Raw genomic sequence first — 25775 nt, forward strand, 5'->3', positions numbered from 1 at the left:
ATTAACCAGTCCTTGGAATTCTTCTGTATTTGTTGTTAAAAAGATATCTGGGAAATGGAGAATGATAACTCACCAAGATAGGATAGAGAATGGAGTATTTTCTTTGAGTTTGTCAAATGCAAATGGACTAAACATTGTTGATGCACTTATTGCCTGCATATGTTGTATATAGTTACTGTACTTATTGTATATAGTTTTTCTTATATTAGTTATAACCTTTTTATATTAAACAAAAGAGGGGGAAATATAGTGATATTTTGTTTATGATATATCAAATAATGTTTGCCTGAAGATCAGAGTGCAAAGCTAGCCGTACTAGTCAGCCATACAGGCCATGCAGCGGCGGCACACACCTTTAGTCCCAGCAGCCACACTAGTTAGCCATAGAGGTCAGGTGCTGGTGGTGCATGCTTTTAATCCCAGCACTAGAGAGGAATATAAAGTGAGACGAGACAGGAACTCACTGCTTTTTTCAGTGAAGATTTCATAGAGGTAAGAGCTCTCTAGTGACTTGGCTACTTTGCTTTTCTGATCTTCAGCTTGAACCCCAATATCTGTCTCTGGGTTTTTATTATTTATGCTGCAATCTGTAATATGCACATAATTTTTAAATAATAGAGAAATTTTGTGTTTTTTTTTTTTTTTGGTTTTTCGAGACAGGGTTTCTCTGTGGTTTTGGAGCCTGTCCTCCTGGAACTAGCTCTTGTAGACCAGGCTGGTCTCGAACTCACAGAGATCCGCCTGCCTCTGCCTCCCAAGTGCTGGGATTAAAGGCGTGCACCACCACCGCCCAGCTAATAGAGAAATTTTGAATTAACATGTATAACCTTTACTCAGTGGTGCATGATCGCTGCTTAGGAAGTGCTAAAGAGTAACTACTAGGTACTATGATTATACCTAAAAATTCTCAGTTGAATGATTCTAACTGTGGAACATGGTTTTTATTTTGTTACTCAAGGTCATTCTTAGCCAACCCATCTATCTTAGTCAGGGATTCTATTGCTGTGATAACTCTGTGACCAAAGCAGTGTGGAGTGGAATGTGTTTATTAGGCTTACACTTCCATATCATTGTTCACCATCAAAGTAAGTCGGGACAGGAACTCAAACAGACCAGGAACCTGGAGGCAGGAGCTGATGGAGAGGTCATAGAGGGGTGTTGCTTACTGGTTCCCCACGGCATGCTCAAGTTACTTTATTATAGACCCACCCATGGCCACCTGCCCAGGAATGGTACCACCTCCAATGGGCTGGGCCCTCCTCTTTGATTAATTAAGAAAATACTTTAAAGGCTTGCCTGCAGCCTGATCTCATGGAAGCATTTTCATAATTTAGTTTGAGTTGTTGATGTTAAATTGAGCCAGCACACCATCTTGTGACAGTTTTTTTTTTTCTTTTTTGGCCAGGTGTTCTGTGTTGTAGTGAACAGTTGTGAGCAGTTTTCTCAGCCCCTCTGTGCCCTCTTCTCTTGATACAGTTCCTTCTGCCACCCAGCTGCTGCTGTTACACTGCATTGGTTCATTAGCCTGCCCTTGTAAGGTCAAGTGCAGCTCCTTGTGCAGACCTTTCCTCTACTCCCCTCCTCACCAGTCTGCGACTCTGATACTCGTCTGCCTGTAGCGACCCTTGTCCTGATTTTTCTTTTCCAACTTAGATTATGTGTTACTTCTAATTGCTATAATGAGAATATTTGACCAAAAGAACTTAAGGAAGAAAGCATTTATTCTAGGTGGCTCAGGTTTTACAGTTCGTTGTGGAGGTGGGAGTGTGTGACCACTCATTCCATTGGCTAAATAGTCAGGAAGCAGAGAGAGGAGAGTGCAGGCAAGGTGGGGTTGTAAGAGCTCAAGGCCCACCCTTCACTGGTACACTTCCATTAGATGACTCACTTACAAAACATCTACAGATTTTCCAATAGTACCATTGCCTGGGGACCAAATGTTCAAGTACACGAGTTTGTGGAGAATATTTCTCAATCAAACTGTAACAGATTGTAAAGTTTCTGAAGGCAGGGTTCCTCTGTTACTCAGCTTAAAAAAAAAGATTTCTAGTGCTCCCCATACTTGGTAGTTACATACATTTCTAGAGTCTAGCATGCTTTCCCACACAGGATCGACACACATGACAGTTACATACATTTCCAGTCACACATGGTAGTCACATAGATTTTTTTGTCTCTGTTAAATTGTGGGAGCTATAAAATTATTTTTTATGAATGAGTATGTATTTGTCTGTTCTTGGCTAATTTTGGAAACTTTTGAGAGTAAATTGTAGGAGACCGCTCTTTAGGTCCCAGTGCCCAGACCCGAATAATTACACAGAAACTATATTAATTATAACACTGCTTGGCAAATGACTTAGGCACATTCCTGGCTAACTCTTACATCTTAAATTAATCCATTTCTATTATTTTATATTTTACAACGAGGCTTGTGGTTTATTACCTCTTGTTTCTTGGGCAGCTACATGGTATCTGCCTCCTTTGGCAGCTACATGGCATCTCCTTGACTCCACCTGCTCTCTCTCCATAGCCATTCCAGCCTGGCTATATTCTGCCAAAGCAGCTTCATTCATTGACCAGTAAAAGCAACACATAGACAGAAGGTCATCTCACATTAGTAAATGTATATTTATTTTATATTTTGTATACTATAGTATATATGTACATTTTTGAATAGCATCAGTCAGGCTTTGTATTTCTCTTTATTTAGTGTGTATACAAACCACATTAGGACCTTGCGCATTGGTAAGTCCTTTGTGTGGAGTAACTTTTTCAAGATAATGAGAAGCAGTGTTTAAATGTTGACTGTCAACTTGGAACTCAGGTATATCCTGAATTAACTTCATGTACTTCTCTCGTTGATAGTTGCTAGATTAGGTCAGATCTGCATGGGGTCAAGAAGTCTACGGAAGAGTCATGTGGGATGTTCAATCGCCTATTTGCCAGTGCAGTTTTCTTGCTGGTGTGAGACTTAGGGAGTCCGAGAGACAGGCCTCTTCTGAGCATGCTCACTCAGTGTTGGCGTGATCCTGACACACAGGGAGGGCCCCTTTGAGTGTTTGCATTAGGAACCTGCTCTTAGCCAGCAGGTAAACTAAGATGCCACAAGTTAACATGAAAATAGGAAGCTTCAACTGTTCTGCATTTTCTACATAGTGTATTTGTTAGAGTTTTTTAGTGCGTACAGTTAATGTGGCAGCCTAGATGAGATAATGTGGTGAGAACTAATGGTTTATTTTGTGGGCTTCTGAATGTCAGAATTTATGACCTTAATGTTGCATTAATAGCTTCTCTCCATTTCATATAATGCAAGGCAATGATCATTTGCTTATTATTTGACTCATCTTTATGGGAATCACTCCCATATGCCAAATGATATTTCATGTGTGTGCCTGGAGAAGAGAGGCCAGATTGTCGTTAATGCATTTTTGAGACTGCATATTGCAGAGTCTGCAAACAGAAATAGGAGTTATTTGGTTCCACTTTGATATTTTTCAATTATTGTTTTATAAAAGATAGGCCATTTGAGAATGATTGAAATCTGGCCTGGAAGTTGTTTGACTCTGTTCACTAGACCATTGACGGCAATTCAGTCTTCTTCTTCTGCCTTAAAATGGCAGATGGGATTAGACTTTTGAAGAGCTGTGTTGAGTTTTTGTCCTCTTGCCTACTGCAGGAACACCGAGAGAGCCTATTGGCCTATTGATGCAGGCTGGGCAGGCTGATGGCTCCTGGTTGCCGCTTACTTTTTGAAGCCTCCTCAGCTTACTGTGAGATGCTGTGCAAGCACAGTTTCTTTAAATATGTGTCTACATGAAAAATATCAGGAATATAAACTATTTGAAATGCCCAGACTTTGAAACAAACTACTCAGTTTTTAAAGTATGAGTCCAGTGTCTCAGGTTATCCAACATCCCTTTGCTCTCTCTCTCTTTATTTTTGTATTTTTAGTCAATTTTTTTATTATTGAAAACATAGTATACATTCTTAGTAGCAACCAAGGATGAACAAAAATAGACATTAAAATCCATCTGATTTATAGGAGTTTTTCTCTAATAATGTAGCACAATATATTCTACACAAGTAAACTGTAATGAAATCTGGGATACTTGCTTGTTGATGGCCATGAACTTTTTTTTAGGCTGATGTTTTAGACAGACTTTCCCAGGTTGTCTTTTCAACCCAGTTTTCATGCTAGCTGTAGGTATTTGGACACAGGTATTCTAATTATCAACAGAACCCTAAGCATTTCGATAAACTTGATCTCTGAATAGCAAGCGACTCAGTATCATATTTGATTACTTTTAGATCAAGATCATTATTAGACCTTTATGCAGATACAGTCATCAAAATATTGCACCTATATTCATGAGGAATATAGGTATGTACTTGTTTTCACATCCTGGTTTTATACTTTGTTAGTGATGGTCTTAAAATTGGAGTGGGTGTTGTTGCTTTTTTATTTTCTGAAGAGTTTGCATGGAATCTGAATTGTTTTTTTCCTTAAATGTTTTATAGAATTTATGAAAAAAGTTGACTTTTTTATAAGCAGGATTTGATTCAGTTTTAAAAACAGATGTTAAAAATTTTAAAAATTTTGACTTTTGCATGAAATTTTTCATACAATTCATAGCTATAAAGTAGTTTATAACATTCTCTGTTTTCTGTTTTCTGTTATCACTTTACTATCCATTGGAATCTGTACTGATACCACTTTTGTTGTTTCTAATATTTGTAGCTTACATCATCTTCTCTTTCTCTTCATTCAAGCCAGATTTTTGTCAGTTTACTAATGTTCCTCAGTCATAAAAATTTGGTTGTTGGTTTCTTTTTTGTTGTTGTTGTTTATTTTCTTTGACTTTTGGCTTTATCTTTTTTCCTTTGCATGCAGATTTTAAGTTGCTTTCATTTTGCTAGATAGAAGATGGAAATTTAGATAATTAGTTTAAAGCCATCATTATTTAATTATATTTGCTATTTATTTGAGGCAGGGATTGCTACTTAACCCAGACTGGCCTGGAGCTCACCATCCTCTGTGTGCTTTTATTTAATAAAGTAGCTGTCTATTCTTATTTAGTATATGTGCCTGATAAGCAGCATTTGATTGGATTTTACCTTTTTTATGTTCTAAGTAGTTCCGTCATTTAATTGGAATGTTTAGAATATTTATATTTAATACAGTTATTGATTTGGTTAGGATTAAGTCTGTCTACTTTGTTTTTCTATCTCTTCCATTTGTGATGTACAGTCCAGCTTGAAACTTATTATTTGATTCATTTTAATAATAAATGTGATAACATAGTTGTAATGAATAATACAGGAAAGTAGAAAAAGGTAATAATACTTTTCATTTTAATTTGCTCTCTTCTTATATATTGAAATTAATAACTTGAAATAACCCTTCTATAATCTTGTGTACACATGAATTGGCTTTTTAGATAATGGAGTAGGATCATGCAATTTATTTCGTTTTCTTCAATATATTGTGTTGATAGTGTCCCATTTCTTAATTAGTTGGTTGATTTCTTTAGCCAGGTCTCAGTCTGTTGTGCATGCTCCCCTAGAATGCACTTTTGGGCAGGTTTCCTGCTTTAGCGCCTCCGACGCCAGCCTCACCTGTTCATTAGCTTATGCTCTAGTCATTTTGTGTTGTGTGACCAAATATGCTGATGGAAACCATGTAGGATGAAGGGTGGGTGGCTGCCTTGTCAGCGTGATGGTGTTTAGAATGAGCTCACAGACAGATGTCTGAGTGTCTGTTAAGGGGTTTACAGACATGATTAGCAAAGGAGGGAAATCCTGAGATGGTAACTCCAAATAGGACACTTTCTTCAATTTTAAGGACATCAGCGATCCATGGACATTCAATTATGTAAGCAACATGATATGATGTGGTAAATACTTCAGAAGGGTTTGCGCTCAGCATATTTGGTGCACAGAGACCACTGTCTGTATTGAAGAGTCAAGGAAGGAGAGATGCAGCTGGAAAGGGACCATCTAGCAGAGGTAGTGAAGTGTGTGGAGGGCACAGGTTTGTTTATTTCCCAGGTGGTGAGGCTGGTGTTGGGAGTATCAGGGGGGATGCGATGGAGGGGAAGCTAGAATACCATGATGGGCTCTTTTGTGAAGGATCGTCTGTGTATATTGAGAAGTCAGTACTTGTGTTGTTGGAAGCAGAACCATCAGGGATTTTAGGACAACAGGAAGATGTGATCTGTTTATCTTCCTATTTGAAAAGTTACCTTTGGAAAATGCCAAGGTGGGAAGAGAAGAGAGACACGTGTGAAGAGTAGGTACAAGTAGGTAAGAGTCAGAGCGAGAGGAGATGAGACCTGGCTGCAGGGACGAATCAGAGGCCGCGTGCTCTTTGTAACCTAGTACCCATCAATCAGCATGTCTGCATCTCACCCTCTCCACCGTCCTCTCTCTGGAGCCACTTTTGTGTGCTCAGACTTTGTGAGATCAGCTTTTTAAGATTTCATGTATGAATGAGATTGTGCAGTATTGTCTGTGCCTGCTCATCTCATTTAACATAAAGATCGTCAGTTTCTCCATGTTGATGCAAATGATGGGACTATATTCTTTTATGGCTGAAAAGTATTCCATTAAACACATGTATATATCTGATTTTACTTATCTATCATCACTTGATAAATATACTTTCTGTTCCTTGTCTGTTATAAATAATGACGTAACAACATGGGAGCGTAGTTACCTCATAGATCTCATTTGCTTTGAAAATAATCAGGAATGAGACTTCAGAGTCATAAGGAAGATTTATTTGTAATTTTAAAATCAATTTGCATATGGTTTTTATTAGGACTATTAAGATATTTATTATCAAAATTTTAAAACTTTATGATTAGAAATAACCCTTAATTTATCTGCCTTTATATATATATATACACATATGTATATATAATTTATTTTCATATTTATTTCTTAGATTGTATCGTCTGATAATATACACTGCCTTTACTTAAAAACTCTCGGTTGTACTTTTAATGTTGTGGATTTTTAGAGGAGCTGAACTCAGTGGCTTGGAATAATTACTGATTTTTACTGTCTCTAGGCTAATGCTGCTTAAATTTTTTTTTACTTATGACTCTAATTTGTGTGTGAAATTTATTGTCCCCAGGTATATAGATATAGAAACTAGATCTACAAATAAAATATTTATTGAAAATAAACCATACAAAATGTATTTATAAATATTTTGGTATGTGTATGTATATATGTAAATATATAATTTTATCTTTTATTAAAGAGGAAAACAAACCTTCATACTAATGAGATACATGTACTTGCTTATGTGGTACTGCACAATGTCAAACATCTTTAGTGTTTTTCAGAGTTTGGCTGACATTTTTATTTTGTAGTCATCAATGCTGAGAATATGCTTTGCAAAAATACATAGTACCAAATGACAGAAGTATGTTTAATACCATTTAAAATTGTGCCCTAATTCTAAACCAAAATTCTTTGAAGTTTCTCAAGCCATCAACTCAACTAACAATTTTAAAACCAAACATTCAAACACAGTACAGTCCAAATAATTTGATACATGCTGAGAAATAATAGGGAAGTATTAGAAGTCTTTATTTTCTGTAAAAATGTTTTTCTATAAGAGCAGGCAATTTTGTGTGTATAGTAAAGAGACTAGTTCTTTGTATGCTGTCATTTTTGAGTCCTAGTGAGTATTTCAGGCTGTCTTCCTTGGTGCTGCATGGTCTGAGATGTCGTGCATGTCCAAGGCGAGTGTGCTGTACAGCTAGGAGCACAGTATGGGTGAACACTGCCAGGGACACTTCAAATTTATTATGTGTTTGATTTTGATTCAATTTTTGGTCATCGTTTGCCCAAAATATTTTTATCATTCTTACATTTTTCTTGACTCCCACAGTTAGATTTGCCACCCCATTACAGCAGCACAGTTTAATTACTTGTGCTCTAGGCTTTTGATTACTCTCAATTTCATCAGTATTTGGAGTAGCTTATTCTTGAGCCCTTACTAGTCTAGGGCATGTTCAGCAATTATTAGAGCTCTGGCATCAGTAAGCTGCTTTGCTTATGAAGTAACGGAGCCAAAGTTTGCCATGGTTTGTGCCCTGAAGTAGGTTTCTGGGAACTATTGTTTTGACTGAGCATTAGATCACTTTAGGAGATGAGGTACTTACCGATTATTTATGCTAGCTACAGTCATTTAAACTATTTTCTCTCTTTATTATATATTGTTTAAAATGCCTCCTTTCTTTTTGCTCTAGTTCCAAAGGACCCGAAGCCCCAGTGGAGACGGGTAGCATGGAGTTACGACTGCACGCTCCTGGCCTATGCTGAAAGTACCGGGACTGTAAGGGTGTTTGACCTCATGGGAAGTGAGCTCTTCGTCATTTCCCCGGTGTGTGTACATTTTAAATCACCCGCCCCATGTGTCTTCTCTGTATAAGTTGCAGTGGATGAGTGTGAAGAGAGGTGAAATACAAGTATAAATGAGAATAATAAGCTATGATCTTAAAATATTAGCATCTAGTTAGATAATTGTACTTATGTGGTTTTTATTCTTTGTATTTGTTAATGCACCTTGTAGGCATAAGCCATTTTACAACAAGAACTGAACAGAAATGATTAAAGTCTTTGGTTTTTGTTTTTTAAGACAGGGTTTCTTTGGAGCCTGTCCTGGAGCTCTGCCTGCCTCTGCCTTCTGAGTGCTGGGATTAATGGTGTGCACCACCACTGCCCGGCTCAGAAATGATTAAACTCTTAAGATTAGGGGATGTCTGAATTTAAAAGTTTTTTTTTCCCAGTCAATGAGGTAGAGACTAGCAAAGGATCAGGTCCAGGGAAAATTTCTCCTGTCTTTCAGGAGCAAGGCTCCAGTTAGAAACTGTCTCCTGGACTCAGAGTGAAGGGTTGTGTGGTAGTCTCAGGAGAATGGAAGCATGGTTTCAGTGGATCTACATTGCTATAGAAAGGAGGGATGGGATAATGTCGTTGAAGGAGCTGTGGTCTGTGTTCCTGCCACTCAGCTCCCAGCCGACTGGCTAGCTTATGCCCCAAAATAACAACACACAAATTGTATTCATTTAAACATTGCTTGGCCCATTAGTTTCTAGCCTCTTCTTGGCTCTCATATCTTGCTTAACCCATCTCTAATAATCTGTGTAGCACCAGTCTTACTGGGAAAGATTCAGCATGTCTGACCTGGTGGCTTGCTTTATCACGTCTGTCCAGAGAGGAGAGGAGGTGTCTACCTCACTTCCTCTTCCTCCCAGCATTCTGTTCTGTTTACTCCAACCACCTATGTTCTAACCTATCAGGCCAAGCAGTTTCTTTATTAATTAACCAATGACCTTCCTCCATCATAATGTGAAGCAGGGAAGCTTAGGATGTGAGGACCATCTGTAAGGAGAAGCAGTCCTTGTTTATGGACTTGAACAGTCAAGCTACATTGTGTGTGGGCCTGGTGGTTGGTCCTGATGGGGTTTAAGTCACAGTTGGAGCATGAACAGTGTGTGGGCCTCAGGCACTGCTTCCTCCATCTCTGGCCCTCATCGTTTCATTTAGTACATCTCAGTTTCTCTTTTATCATGGTATGGATTGTTGATAGGCTATTGTGAGGGAAGAAACCCGTGAGTTGTTGCAACTGAGTCAACTTCTAGAGCAGCTGGACTTTGTTACCTTAAAAGGGAGAGTAGAGAAAAAGCAATGGACTGACTTAGGAAGTTAATGTTGAGAGCCAATGATAGGGAATGATTTTCCTAAGAAATAACAAGTGGAAACATGGAAAGACTGAACAGAGCTCAGATTATAGAAGTTCCACAAAACCTAACTAAGGTTCAAATTACCATTTAACAGGCAAGTGCTGTCCAGTGGGACTGTAATGAGCGCTATCTATGCGGTCAAGGGTAATTTTACATTTTCAAGTGGTTGTCATGGGGACGTGTAAAATTTATGGAGACTGTGTTTTATTTAATTACAGTACATCCAACACATGATCATTTTAGCATGTAATCATTGTTAAATGTTGTGAGGTGTTTGCATTTTTTGCTTTGGTACTAAGTGTGAAATTTGGCAAGTGCTTTGATATTCATATTTGTAGACTCTGTGTCTGGATTAGGCCTTTGTGGGTGTTTGTTGAACAGTTCTAGACCACGAAGAACTCTTTGAAATGTTGGAACAAAACTTTTTTTCTCCATTTTCTTGAATTAATTTCTGTGGGCCTGCAAATTAATTTTTAAAAGAGACAGATTAGCATAATAAAATGTTTATTTGGTACCTGTATTTCTGAATGCATGGGGCTTGATAGAAAAGTGAAAAACCTAAAGAAACAGTTTGAGCCAGGAGCTTATATCCTGTAAACTGTGGAGATGTGGCTTTACAAGGGCAATGGAGTGTGGGTTGCTCGGGTTGTTGTGCTGTGGGAAATGATGTGGAAATACATGAAGGACTGACTAATCTTTAAAAGACTCACATGCTTATTTAGATGTGCCTCTTTTTTCTCTGCCTACTTCAGAGGGACACTATCACCAAAAGAAATTTGTGCCTCATTTTTAAGTAATGGAAGAATAGAGGGCCTTGTCTGTCCATTGATATTTAGTTGCTTTAGCCTAAAATAGTCTTGCCAAGATGGAGCATTCTGATCACGTTCTAGGTAGATACTGTTATGTATGCCTCCAAATGTGCTTAGACTTTCAGATCTCCATCAACATGGTTAGATAGGTGCTTGATGGAAAGGCTGACATTGAGTGTGCATTCTCCCCTCTGAATTGTTGAGTAGGCATGTGGAAAGTGCCTGAAGTCTTTTTAGCATAGACTGTTGCAGTGGAGATTAATACTTGACAGCTTATGTCTGGGAAGAGGCTGAATGGTGGCATCTCCTGCTCCCCCCCCCTCTTGATTTTGCAGGGAATTTGAATAGGAATGTGCTTATTTGGCTGAGCATTTCAAGGAGCCTGCTGTGGTCTAAACTTGGTTTCACAGCCAATGTCTGGGATATTGTCTAGTTATGTGCTATTTTTCTGCTACCTCTATAATAACTTAATTTCCTATTTCAGGCATCTCTTTTTCCTGGTGACTTGAGCTATGCCATAGCTGGATTGGTATTTTTAGAATACAAAGCAAGTGCACAGTGGTCTGCAGAGCTCTTGGTCATCAATTACCGAGGAGAACTTAGAAGTTACCTTGTCAGGTAAAAATGCATTGGACATCATTTTGATGTGATGTTTATTCTTCTGAGCTAGTGTCTGATATTGATATTTCTTTTTGTCAAACTATGAAAAATTGCAAATACATTAGTCACTTCTAAAGACTTGTATAGTGAATACACATACATTTATTTTTTGTATTTCATAGTGCATTAGAAGCATCAAATGCTTGAGAATGCATATTATTAAGAGTTCATTATTTTATCATAGTTTTTTCAGAGATGCACTCTATAGACAGTGGTATGCACATATCTTAATTGTAGCTCTCTGTGAGTTTGATTAGTGCACTGATTTGTACCATTCAGACCACTGTCAAGAAATAGAACATTGTCACCATATGAGAGAGCTCCCTCCTCCCTCCCTTTTCCACATCTACCTATGACAACTATTATTTTCAAAGACTTTATTTTTAATCATAAATTAGCTTTGCTTATTGAGACAGTTCACATCAATGGAATCATATATATATATATATATAATATAATATTTGCAGAAATCTCATTCATTCAGCATATTTTGAAATTCATTTATTTTGGTATATCATTACCTTATTCCCTTTTAACCAATGATTCATCTTTCATGAATTATACAAATATATTTACATTTATATACACAGGTATCTCATGGTTTGTTTATTCATTCCTTTTTAGATAGACTTTTCAGTTTGGGGCTGTGGCAAACTGGACCATTCTTGACCATTGGATCATGACACAGATTGTATGATGGCCATTCTTGCATAAGTCTTTATGGATAACCATTTTTATTCTTCCTGGGCCATTATCTTCCAATGGGATTGCTGGGTCATAGGGTCATGTAGTTTATTTTTATATGAAACTTTCAGACTTTTAAACAATATGATTGTATCAGTCATCTCCCCACTGTAGTGTGTTTGGTTGTTTTATGTCTTCAATAATGGCTGGTGTTGTCTGTCCCTAAAGCCTAGCTGCTACAGTATCTACTGGTGTCCATGGTGGTTTAATGTTACTTATTTCTGTTTTGCTTTCTTTAACTTAGTGTTGGAACAAATCAGAGCTACCAAGAGAGTCACAGTTTCAGCTTTAGTGGTCATTATCCTCATGGGATAAATACTGCTGTTTACCACCCTGGTCATAGGTAAGCAGCCCTCTGTTCTCTTATTTACTGGACTATTGGGTACATATATAAATCTTGGTGTCTTCAGTCTGTACTTGTGTATAATGACATTTAGTGTCTATGACATTGTATTTATATTCTGGTCCTTCTGCCTCTGGGCCAGACATTGGAAATTTCATTGAGAAGTTTGTTCTGTTCTATTAGCCTTCTAGACCTTCTCTCTCTTTTCTGTATGCAATACCTGTCACTATTTGGAGGACTAAGGAAGGACCGCGTCTGCAGTGCTTTCCTGCGAAAGGGTCTCAGTGGACATCACCTGTCCACTTACAGAGTCAGGTTAACTTGTTGCTTGCGTTGTATCTCTCAGTACGCCCACCCTCTTCTTCACGGTTACTCTGCTTCTTTGTTTACCCACCATCCCCACTGGGGTTTACTTGAAACCATGAATGTTTCCTCTTTGTAACTGGAGACTGAAATTGACATGTGTTTTGTTAGTTGGCCAAGTTACCTGTCTGGTTCTCTAAATGGATAGAGTATCAGATTTTTAGTCAGATGAACAAAACATGAGATCTAAATTTTTAGTTTAATTCGTGTCTACTAGTGAGTCTTAAATGTTCTGTCATTATGCTTGAATCTCAGGCCAAGAATGTGTACAAGCTTTGTATGCCAGTCACAGGTAAGTCTATAGCTTTTTGTTCAGGATTTTATAAAATTTTTATAAGGTAGAAGAGCTTGCATACATCTGGTCATGGACACATAGACACATACACACAGTATAGACACACACAGACACATAGACACAGGCACACACACACAGTTACAAACACACAGATACACACACACACATAGATACATACACACAGACACAGGCACACACACATAGACACAAACACACAGACACATGCACACATACATAGATGCACACACACAGGTATGTCCACACAGACACACAGGCAAATACAGGCACACATACACAGACACAGGCATACAGACACACAGGCAAACGCAGGCACATACACATAGATGCACACACACAGACACACAGGCAAACACAGGCACACAAGTCACACAGACACAGGCATACAGACACACAGGCAAACACAGGCACATACACATAGATGCACACACACAGACACACAGGCAAACGCAGGCACACACACACAGACACAGGCATACAGGCAAACGCAGGCACATACACATAGATGCACACACACAGACACACAGGCAAACACAGGCACACAAGACACACAGACACAGGCATACAGACACACAGGCAAACACAGGCACATACACATAGATGCACACACACAGACATAGGCACACAGACATGCACACACAGAGACACAGGCAAACACAGGCACACATACATAGATGCACACACATAGACACACAGACACAAGCACACACACAGACACAGGGACACACACTCACATACACACACCCCCACGTTCATTATCCCGTTGGCTTGTCAGAGAGGAAACACTAAACATTACTGTTAGTTGTGAATCTTATTGTCTCTCCTTCCTCACAGTGTTATCACTTCCTCATATTTAGTTGTCTTGTTTTCATTTCATATCCATGGAATCACATAGAAGATACAGCAGTCTTGCTCTCTGACTTGATGTTTGATTTATATTGCTTTAGTTCATTTATTAACACTAGTAGGGAATTTCATTTTATCTTGACTATGCATCATGTTTCTTCATTCTCCTGTAGATAAAAATTTGATTTTTTTCAGGATGTTTTAAAAGTTGTAAAGTTATAGTGTGCTAACAGACATTGCATATTACTTTGGCACATATGTGCATGAGTATCTGCAGGATGCAGAAACCAAGATTTGATTGGCTGGACTATTGGGAACATCTCCAAGTTCATCAGATAATGCCACATTTTTCACAGTAGTTGTACCAATTTACCATCAGCATATGAGCCTTTCTGTTGTTTCTCATTTCTTTTTGTTGTCAGTAATAAGGCCTGCTTGTTTGTTCCCAGCTGTCAGCCCAGAAATAATCACACAGAAACTGTATTTTTTTTTACTTTTTGAAGTTTTATTTTTTGTTTTTTTTTCTTTTTCTGTTTCTCTGTTTTTTTTTCTTTTTTATTTTTTTTTAGAAACTATTATTTACAATACTGTTTGGCCAATTAGCTCTAGCTTCTTCTTGGCTAACTCTTATATCTTAATTTAACCCATTTCTATTAATCTGTATGTTGCCATGAGGCTGTGACTTACAGGGTAAAGTTCCCAGCATCTGTGTCTGGTGGGGCTACATGGCTTCTCTCTGACTCCACCTCCTTTCTCCCAGCATTCAGTTTAACTTTCCCTGCCCATCTAAGTTCTGCCCTATCAACAGGCCAAGGCAGTTTCTTTATTCACCAATGCTATTCACAGCATACAGAGGGGAATCCCTCATCAGTTGTTGCTGTGTTTTTTCCCTTTTATTGAAAGTAGATTATTTTTCATACAATATGTTCTGATATTTTCCCTTCCTCCTATTCTTCCCAATTCCTCGCCATCTTCCTTCCCATCTCAATTCACACCCTTTATGTCTCTTCTTTTAGAAAACAGGGAGGCATCTAAGGAATAATAAGATAAATAAAACAAAGACAACCAAATTGAAATAGGACAAAACAACCAAATAAGAAAAAGAGCCAAAGAAAAAGCACAAGAACTGCATTTAGATGCAGAGGCACATGTTTGTACACATGGGAATCCCATAGAAACACAAAACCAAAAGACAGAATATATAAACAAAGGACTTGTGAGGTTTAAAATAAAAAATGTCCTGACTTAACACTCTGAGACAAAGAACCTCCAAAGATGCCAGTGAGTTTATTTTGTGTTGACCATTTACTACTGGGCATTCTGCCTCCCCTTTGGAGTGGTTTGTTTCTCCAGTGAGACTTCCTGAGAGGAAACTCCTTTATTTGTAAGATAGAGATGGATCCCTGTTTAGGTGTGTGTGTGTGTGTGTGTGTGTGTGTGTGTGTGTGTGTTCCTTCTCCTTTCAGCTCTAGGACCCCATCTCGTGCAGACCTGTGCAGGTCCTGTGCATGCTGACTCAGTCTCTGTGAGTTCATATGTGCATTTATTCTTTTATTTATAGGGCCTTGTTTTCTTGGCTTTCTCCATCCCCTCTTGCTCTTAGACTCTTTATGCCTCCTTTTTCAAAGGGTTCCTTGAACCCTTGAGGGGAGGGATTTGATGGACACATCATGTTTAGGGCTGAGTATTCCAAGGTCTTTCACTCTCTTCATTGTTTGGTTCTTGTTTTCTGGTTTTGTTCCGTCTGCTGCAGGAAGAAGCTTCTCTGATGATGACTAAGTAAGGCACAGATCTATGAGTATAGCAGATTGTCATTAGGAGCCATTTTATTGCTCTGTCCTTTCAGTAGAACAGTAGTATTTGGGGTTTCCTACTCTTGGAGAGCAAGGGCTTTGTAGCTGGGTTGATATTTATCTTCCTCTTTTGGTAGTATGTCGAGTACCTGCCAATACCAAAAGCACTGATCCAAAGGGTGAAGGCTCTAGGTAGGCACCAGCTCCATTTTTAATGAGTTATGTAGGTGTTGTCTTCAGCAATAAGCCTTACCATCAGTTTGTGGGGAGCCATGAAAATAACCTTGGTAATTTGTACTCTTGGGGGTGGGGTTGATATCACATTGAATACCTATTATGAAAGAATTACCTCTGGGATGGAAAAGGTGCAGTGCAGAGGTATAAGTGTATGGTCTTCCGTTCATCCTCAGCTCTGCAAGAACCCAATAACAAAAAATATTCCATTCTAGTTTTAATTTGCATTTCCTTATCTACTAATGCTGTTGAACAGCTCTTTGTATGCTAATTGACTAGTCACACTTATTCACTATGAAATGCTTATCATAGGGCTTATTTTATTAGGTACTTTGGTTGTGACATTTTGTATAATCTATATAATCTGCATATTAATTCTGGATGTGTGGGACACATGGTGAATACTTCCCAAGATGTCACTTACCATTACAGTTATTTCTTTTATGTTTTATGTTTATGAATGATGTTTAGATATAATTTTAACTGTTAAGTAGTTCTAAAATATCCCTTGCTTCAAATTCTTGCTTTCTACAGGTAGACACTCTTGATTCTTTGATTTTAAGATTGAAGTAAAATGCTCACATTCCTACTTTTTTTTTTAGTAAACCTTTAATATTTATTTCTTTTTTTTAAAATTTATTTATTTATTAAAGATTTCTGTCTCTTCCCCGCCACCGCCTCCCATTTCCCTCCCCCTCCCCCAATTAAGTCCCCCCCCAGCCCGAAAAGCAATCAGGGTTCCCTGTCCTGTGGGAAGTCCAAGGAACCCCCACCTTCATCCAGGTCTAGTAAGTTGAGCATCCAAACTGCCTAGGCTCCCACAAAGCCAGTGCGTGCAGTAGGATCAGAAACCCATTGCCATTGTTCTTGAGTTGTCAGTAGTCCTCATTGTCCGCTATGTTCAGAGAGTCCGGTTTTATCCCAGGCTTTTCCAGACCCAGGCCAGCTGGCCTTGGTGAGTTCCCAATAGAACATCCCCATTGTCTCAGTGTGTGGGTGCACCCCTCGCGGTCCTGAGTTCCTTGCTCGTGCTCTCTCTCCTTCTGCTCCTGATTTGGACCTTGAGATTTCTGTCCGGTGCTCCAATGTGGGTCTCTGTCTCTGTCTCCTTTCATCGCTTGCTGAAGGTTAATATTCAGGAGGATGCCTATATGTTTTTCTTTGGGTTCTCCTTATTTAGTTTCTTTAGGATCACTAATTATAGGCTCAATGTCCTTGGTTTATGGCTAGAAACCAAATATGAGTGAGTGCATCCCATGTTCCTCTTTTTGGGTCTGGCTTACCTCACTCAGGATAGTGTTTTCTATTTCCATCCATTTGCATGCAAAATTCAAGAAGTCCTTGTTTTTTATTGCTGAGTAGTACTCTAATATGTATAAATTCCATACTTTCTTCATCCATTTTTCCATTGAAGGGCATCTAGGTTGTTTCCAGGTTCTGGCTATCACAAACAATGCTGCTATGAACATCGTAGAGCATATACTTTTATTGTATGATAAGGCCTCTCTTGGGTATATTCCCAAGAGTGGTATTGCTGGGTCCAGGGGTAAGTTGATCCCGAATTTCCTGAGAAACCTCCACACTGCTTTCCAAAGTGGTTGCACAAGTTTGCATTCCCACCAGGAATGGATGAGTGTACCCCTTTCTCCACAACCTCTCCAACAAAGGCTATCATTGGTGTTTTTGACTTTAGCCATTCTGACAGGTGTAAGATGGTATCTTAAAGTTGTCTTGATTTGCATTTTCCTGATCGCTAAGAAAGTTGAGCATGACCTTAAGTGTCTTTTGGTCATTTGAAGTTCTTCTGTTGAGAATTCTCTGTTCAGCTCAATGCCCCATTTTATAATTGGGTTGATTAGCCTTTTACGGTCTAGTTTCTTGAGTTCTTTATATATTTTGGAGATCAGACCTTTGTCAGTTGCGGGGTTGGTGAAGATCTTCTCCCAGTTAGTGGGTTGCCTTTGTGTCTTAGCGACAGTGTCCTTTGCTTTACAGAAGCTTCTCAGTCTCAGGAGGTCCCATTTATTCAATGAGGTCCTTAATGTCTGTGCTGCTGGGGTTATACGTAAGAAGTGATCTCCTGTGCCCATGTGTTGTAGAGTACTTCCCACTTTCTCTTCTATCAGGTTTAGTGTGTTCAGACTGATATTGAGGTCTTTAATCCATTTGGACTTGAGTTTTGCGCATGGTGATAGATATGGATCTATTTTCATTCTTCTACAGGTTGACATCCAGTTTTGCCTGCACAATTTGTTGAAGATGCTCTCTTTTTTCCATTGTATACTTTTAGCTCCTTTATCGAAAATCAGGTGTTCATAGGTTTGTGGGTTAATGTCAGGGTCTTCTATTCGATTCCATTGGTCGACTTCTCTGTTTTTATGCCAATACCAAGCTGTTTTCAATACTGTAGCTCTGTAGTAGAGTTTGAAGTCAGGGATGGTAATGCCTCTAGACGCTCCTTTGTTTTATAAGATTGTTTTGGCTATCCTGGGCTTTTGTTTTTCCATATAAAGTTGATTATTGTCTTCTCCAGATCTGTGAAGAATTTTGATGGGATTTTGATGGGGATTGCATTGAATCTATAGATTGCTTTTGGTAGAATTGCCATTTTTACTATGTTGATCCTCCCAATCCAGGAGCAAGGAAGATCTTTCCATTTTCTGGTGTCCCCTTCAATTTCTTTCTTCAAAGACTTAAAGTTCTTGTCAAATAGATCTTTCACATCCTTGGTCAGAGTTACCCCAAGATATTTTATGCTATTTGTGGCTATCGTGAAAGGTGATGCTTCTCTAATTTCCCTCTCTGTTTCCTTATCCTTAGTGTATAGGAAGGCCACTGATTTTTTGGAGTTGATCTTGTATCCTGCCACATTACTAAAGGTGTTTATCAGCTGTAGGAGTTCTTTGGTAGAGTTTTTGGGGTCGCTTATGTATACTATCATATCATCTGCAAATAACGAGAGCTTAACTTCTTCTTTTCCGATACGAATCCCCTTGACCCCTTTATGTTGTCTTATTGCTATTGCTAGAACTTCAAGCACTATATTGAAGAGGTATGGAGAGAGTCGTGTTCCTGATTTTAGTGGGATGGCTTTGAGTTTTTCTCCATTTAATTTAATGTTAGCTGACGGCTTGCTGTAAATAGCTTTTATTATATTTAGGTATGACCCTTGTATCCCTAATCTCTCCAAGACTTTTATCATAAAGGGATGTTGAATTTTGTCAAGTGCTTTTTCAGCATCTAATGAAATGATCATATGGTTTTTTTCTTTCAGTTTATTTATATGGTGGATTACATTGATAGATTTGCGTATGTTGAACCAGCCCTGCATCTCTGGGATGAAGCCTACTTGATCATAATGGATAATTTTTCTAATGTGTTCTTGGATTCGGTTTGCCAGTATTTTATTGAGAATTTTTGCGTCGATATTCATGAGTGAGATAGGCCTGTAATTTTCTTTCTTGGTTGGGTCTTTGTGTGGTTTTGGTATCAGGGTAACTGTAGCTTCATAAAAGGAATTTGGCAATGACTCTTCTGTTTCTATATTGTGAAATACATTAAGGAGTATAGGTATTAGCTCTTCTTGGAAGTTCTGGTAGAATTCCGCATTGAAACCATCTGGTCCTGGGCTTTTTTTGGAAGGTAGATTTTTGATAACGGTTTCTAGCTCTTCGCGACTAACAGGTCTATTTAGATTGTTCACCTGGTCTTGGTTTAGCTTTGGTATGTGGTACTTATCTAAAAAAATGTCCATTTCTTTTGCATTTTCTAGTTTTGTGGCATACAGGCTTTTGTAGTAAGATCTAATGAGTCTCTGAATTTCCTCTGTGTCTGTGGTTATGTCCCCCTTTTCATTTCTGATCTCATTTATTTGCGTGTTCTCTCTCTGTCGTTTAATTAGTTTGGATAGGGGTTTGTCGATCTTGTTGATTTTCTCCAAGAACCAACTTTTTGTTTCATTGATTCTTTGGACTGTTTTCTGCGTTTCTATTTCGTTGATTTCCGCCCTCAGTTTGATTATTTCCAGTCTTCTACTCCTCCTGGGCGCGTCTGCTTCTTTTTTTTCTAAAGCTTTCAGGTGTGCTGTTAAGTCTCCGATGTATGCTTTCTCTGTTTTCTTTAAGTGGGCACTTAGTGCTATGAACTTTCCTCTTAGCACTACTTTCATAGTGTCCCATAGGTTTGAGTATGTTGTCCCTTTATTTTCATTAAATTCAAGGAAGACTTTAATTTCTTTCTTGATTTCTTCCTTGACCCAGGTGTGGTTCAGTAGTTGACTGTCCAGTTTCCATGAGTTTGTCGGCTTTCTGGAGGTAGGATTGTTGTTGAATTCTAACTTTAATCCGTGGTGATCTGATAAGACACAGGTGGACACTGATATTTTTTTGTATCTGTGGAGGTTTCCTTTGTTTCCGAGTATGTGGTCAATTTTCGAGAAGGTTCCATGGGCTGCAGAGAAGAAGGTATATTCTTTCCTATTTGGGTGGAATGTTCTATAGATGTCTGTTAAGTCCATTTGTTTCATTACCTCCAGTAGTTCTCTTACTTCTCTATTAGGTTTCTGTCTGATTGACCTGTCCATTGCTGAGAGAGGTTTATTGAAGTCTCCTACTACTAGTGTGTGCGGTTTGATGTCTGTCTTGAGTTTTAGTAATATTTCTTTTACATAGGAGGGTGCTTTTATATTAGGGGCGTAAATATTCAGGATTGAGACGTCATTCTGACAAATTGTTCCTGTTATGAGTATAAAGTGTCCATCTCGATCTCTTCTGATTGATTTTAGTTTGAAGTCAGTTTTGTTAGAAATTAATATGGCCACACCTGCTTTTTTCTTAGGACCATTTGCTTGAAAGACCTTTTCCCAGCCCTTTACTCTGAGTAGATGCCTGTCTTTGTGGTTGAGATGTGTTTCTTGCAAACAGCAGAATGTTGGATCCTGTTTTTGTATCCAATCTCTTAGCCTGTGCCTTTTTATAGGTGAATTGAGACCATTAATATTAAGTGATATTAATGACCAGTGGTTGTTTACGCCGGATATTCTTATTGTTTTTGTAAATAGAATTTGTGTGTCTCCCTTCTTTGAGTTGTGCTAGCGAAGGGTCGCTAGATGCCTGAGTTATTGTAGGCAGTGTTGGCAATGTTGGATTCCTTGGGTTGCAGTTTTCCTTCTATTACTTTCTGTAGGGCTGGATTTGTGGCTACGTATTGTTTAAATTTGTTCTTATCCTGGAATGTCTTGATTTCTCCATTTATAGTGAACTAAAGCTTGGCTGGGTATAGTAGTCTGGGCTTGCATCCATGTTTTCTTAGCTTCTGCAGTACTTCTATCCAGGACCTTCTGGCTTTCATTGTTTCCATAGAGAAATCAGGTGTAAGTCTGATCGGTTTACCTTTATAAGTTACTTGGCCTTTTTCCTTTGCAGCTCTTAGTATTCTTTCTTTAACCTGTATATTTTGTGTTTTGATTATTATATGGCGAGGGGATGTTTTCCTTTGATCCAGTCTGTTTGGTGTTCTGTATGCTTCTTGAATATTCAAAGGAATATCTTTCTTTATGTTGGGAAAGTTTTCTTCCATAATTTTGTTCAAAATATTTTCTGGGCCTTTGAGCTGTGACTCTTCTCCTTCTTCTATTCCTATTATTCTTAGATTTGGTCTTTTTATTGTGTCCCATAATTCCTGAATGTTTTGTGATGAGAATTTGTTGGCTTTGCAGTTTTCTTTGATCAGGGCGTTTATTTTCTCTATGGTGTCCTCAGAATCTGAGATTCTTTCTTCTATTTCTTGTATTCTATTGATTATGCTTGTTTCTGTAGGCTCTGCTCGTTGACCTAGATTTTCCATATCCAGCTGGTCCTCAGTTTGTGTTTTCTTCCTTGCTTCCATTTCAGTTTTCAATTCGTGAACTGTTTCCATTACCTGTTTGATCGTTCTTTCTTGGTTTCCCAGGGTATTATGTACGTATTTACTCATTTCTTCAAATTTTTGGTTATACTTCTCATCCATTTCTATAAGGGCATTTTTCACATGTTGTTTAAGGGACTCTACTGCTTTCATAAAGTCAATTTTTTCCACTTCTTCTGTGTTAGGGTGTTGGAGACCTTCTGTTGTAAGATCGTTGGGTTCTGGTGTTTTCATGTTGTTTTTGAGATTATTGGGTGAATTCTTTCCTTGGAGCCTGCCCATCTCCTCCTATCGATGGTATCTAAGGGGTCTTTTAAAACTGGTTCAGGTTTCCCTGCTGGCCAGGGGCTCCTCTTACAAAATGCCCTTGGTCTGTTTCCTGGTTCCTGCCGGGGGCCAAGATCCCTCTCACCCCTCAGAAGGGTGTTCAGGAATAGGACCCGGCTCCTCCTTTGCCAGGGACCTCCCCAACCGAAGGCCTACCTCTTTGGTTTAATTGTAGTGGGGTGATCTGTTCTCGGTGTTGCGTGTGGTCCCTGCAGCCTGCTTCTGCTGCTGGGACGGTTCCCTCTGCCAGCAGCCTGTGTCCTCTGCTGCTGCTCCTGTCCCAGTCGGTACCCGCCGGCTGTGCTGGGCGTCCTCCGGCCGCCCTCCGCCGCCCAGTGGTGATCCGGCTGCCCTCCGCCGCCCGGTTTTTCTGGCCGCCCTCCGCCGCCCGGTGTTCCACATTCCTACTTTTTTATTTCCAATTTCACCAGTTATATATTGACTTGTCTTTGTGGACAATGGTATTTATTTTTCTTACCCACTCTGCAGGTCTGCACGGTGCTTTGCTGCTCTCCTTTACTGCTCCTATTATAGTTTGTGAGTGAATCCTGCTGTGGCTAGAATGTGCTGGCTGTGGTGTGACTGAACTGCTCATGTATCGCACTAGTACATTTCCGTTCTTCCCAGTGCACGTTGATATCTACCCTCTGTACCCTCTGCTAGACCATATGTAACCTGCTGTAGAGGGGACCAGGGGTGACAAGTAAAGGACATATAGGGTGGGAGAAGCTGAAAAGTACTCCTGAGAAAGGCTGTCAGAGATGGAGAGTAAAGAACAGATGGCAGGTTAGAGCGTCTAAGCTGGTGAGATGTGTGGGCAGGCCAAGTGCTTATCATGACACCTGACGACTGGAGTACCCTCACATGGTGGAAGGAGATGACTGACTCCTACAAACTGCCCTCTGCTGTCCTCACCTGTGCTGCGGCATTGTACTTACACACACACACACACACACACACACACACACACGTAATTATAATAATAATAAACCCAACAAAAATGTGTCTAGGTTACCTCCATTGACAAAAAAATGACACCTCACCAAAGACCAGCAAGAAGGTGAGGGTAGTTGTTTTTGGATTTCTAGGACCTGAGGGTTCCATGCAGACAGAATAGCTAGCTCTGACTTGGTAATGCCCTTGGTGTTGTCTAGGAAGAGCAGGGAGGCCGGTTTGAAAGGCACGAGCTGACAAGTAGATTAATGACCTGAGGTCAAAACATAATGCTGAGTGCCAAATCATGTAGAACTTTGTAGGCCAATTAGGGTGACATATGTTCTTTTTAAAATTTACTCTCTGGTTAGTTAAAAATTCTTGTTAATTACCAACCCAGAAATGGTGGTGCATGCCTGTAACACCATGATACAAAAATCTAAGCACCTAACTACTTGTGTTTTAGTGGTAGTGGTCTGTTTAATGAGTTTTAGAAAGTTCGGCATATTCTCTCAGTGAAGGAGATGCTCTTTTGGATTCTACAGTCAAAGGTAACTCCCAAGAGCAGTTGGCTCAGAGATGGATGGCATTGATGTTCCTGGTGGAGAATTGCTGTCAAGCAGGGATGAATGTAAATATTCCACTGGGAATGATAAAACATTTGCCTTGTGGTTTATATTTTCATTGTGTGGTCTTTTTTTAAATGAAAGAAGGTGAAATATTTATCACAGATTTGTTTGTTTTCTCCTTCTGTAGTAATATGAGCATGTGACATTCATCACCTGCAAGGGTTTTATAAGTACACAATAAATCAGCCATAGAGGAGTTGGAATGAATTGATAACATACGAACTCATGGTTTTTATGAAATTCGCTGTGTTGTCTGGTGCTGCAAGCTTTGTTCAAGAAGAGAAATTGAGGTGGTGAATTGGGTAACATAAAACAGGAATTAATTGGGCATCTTGGGAATACACTCTATGGTCATGCTTGTTTATTTCCCCTCCATATCTAAGCCAACCCAAGAAGTATACTTGATCCTCCTTAGACAATCAGAGTTTCTCATCCCTGCTCCCCTTCTCCATCTACCCTGTGTGCCACCACTCTCCTTCTTTTCTTTTTTTAAAAATACTGTTTAATATACATTTTAAATGACACTGAATACTTTAAACAGGGTATAGTCTTTTTTTTGCTTTTGTTCTTAATTTAATTGAATTGTAAATACATGTATGCAAAAATTTGTTCTATTCAACTTTGAATTTCTATCAGGTGTTAACTACAAAATTAATGTTCAGTAGTATTGACCTCTTTAGATTTTAGATCCTCTATATCATGATTTTTTTGTTTCGTTTTGTTTTTCGAGACAAGGTTTCTCTGTAGCTTTGGAGCCTGTCCTGGAACTAGCTCTTATAGACCAGGCTGGCCTTGAACTCAGAGATCTGCCTGCTACTGCCTCCCGAGTGCTGGGACTAAAGGGGTGCACCACCACTGCCCGCTTGGCTATATCATGAATTTTCAGGATGTATGTCATACTGGAATAAGCTGTTTTTGCCGGTCTATTTGTACTTGCTGTCAGAAAATACCGGAGTGTGCTTTTCTTTTTCTTTTTTTGTTCTTTTTCTCTTTCTTTCCTTTCTTTCTTTCTTTCTTTCCTTCCTTTCTTTTTTTCTTTCTAGAAAAGAGCTTTATTTTGGATTAGAGTCCTAAAGGTCTAAGGTCCGTCGGCATTATTTGGTAGATAGACTTCATGCTGGAATCCTGTGACCTTCCATGGAAAGAGGGCAGGAGAGAGAGAGAGAGGACGGGAGTTGGGGGTAGGACAGAGAGAGAGGAAGAGGGAAGAAAGCTCCCAGCCACTGTTTGGTTTCGCTACCGCTAGGTTTGGAGATTTCCCAAATGGAGGTTCCCCTAATTATTTTATCTATTCCTCATATCATAAAAGCCCCCATCTCTTAGCACTATAGTTAAGTTAATTTTGTTTACCCTCTTAGTACTTCTCAATAGAGATCAAATTTCAACCCATGGAACCAGAGCTTTGGGTTACAATCAAACCATATCCAAGCCATAGCACTATTCCTTATAAATTTTTGGATAAATTAGAAAAAGAGGCCCTTTAGTTTCCATTTGAACATCTTATCTGTAACACTTGTCTTTCATACAGTCCGTGGGAAGTACCTGACTGATGAATAATGCAAGTCAGAGCTGTGCAGAGGGAGAGCTCAAGCCTTTGGATGATTGAAAATATACTGTTCTCGAAGTGAATGTTGTCTTAAGCCAAACTTGACACAGCATTTACAGAGGACAATAGATAGGACATCAGCTTGTCTTGAAGTGGATAATCATCAGCTAAGGGTGACTTGCAATGCTGAAGAGTAGTTATGTCAAATCTGTCCCTTACCACACAGTAGTCGGGGCCGTGCTATTCTGGGAGGCTTTGAAGGTGGAAGAGGACACACAAGTCATTAGGGAAGTAGGGAACACTTTCAAATAGTGGAGTGTTGAACGCTGAAGAGCTATGCTTTATGGGTGCTGATTTGGTTATTCCGGATGGGTTTCTGTTTGTTTTTTCGCTTGATCAAAATATTTTGAATATGTAACTCACTATGCTGGCAGAGTTTGGTCATTAGCGGTCTCCAGATGGATACCAGCTAAGTAGGCTACAACTTGTTAGCTTCTTTATCTTTGTGGTGAGGAATAGTGTATGATTGGTGATATATGGTAATGGTGGTAAGTTTTTGGCAGTTGTGGC

At 39.1% G+C, this 25775-nt stretch overlaps 1 protein-coding gene across 1 annotated transcript in view; it reads left to right on the forward strand.

Moving 5' to 3' along the window:
* Window positions 1-25775, forward strand: part of Nbas (NBAS subunit of NRZ tethering complex) — a 327757-nt gene that overhangs the window by 15080 nt on the left and 286902 nt on the right. The window contains exons 7-9 of the mRNA XM_075984028.1: window positions 8265-8398; window positions 11055-11188; window positions 12219-12317. Coding sequence (XP_075840143.1) covers window positions 8265-8398; window positions 11055-11188; window positions 12219-12317 — 367 coding nt within the window. The remainder of the gene's footprint in view (window positions 1-8264; window positions 8399-11054; window positions 11189-12218; window positions 12318-25775) is intronic.

This window comes from Microtus pennsylvanicus, chromosome 8, assembly GCF_037038515.1.
Source record: "Microtus pennsylvanicus isolate mMicPen1 chromosome 8, mMicPen1.hap1, whole genome shotgun sequence".
In the NCBI taxonomy this organism is placed as follows: Eukaryota; Metazoa; Chordata; class Mammalia; order Rodentia; family Cricetidae; genus Microtus; species Microtus pennsylvanicus.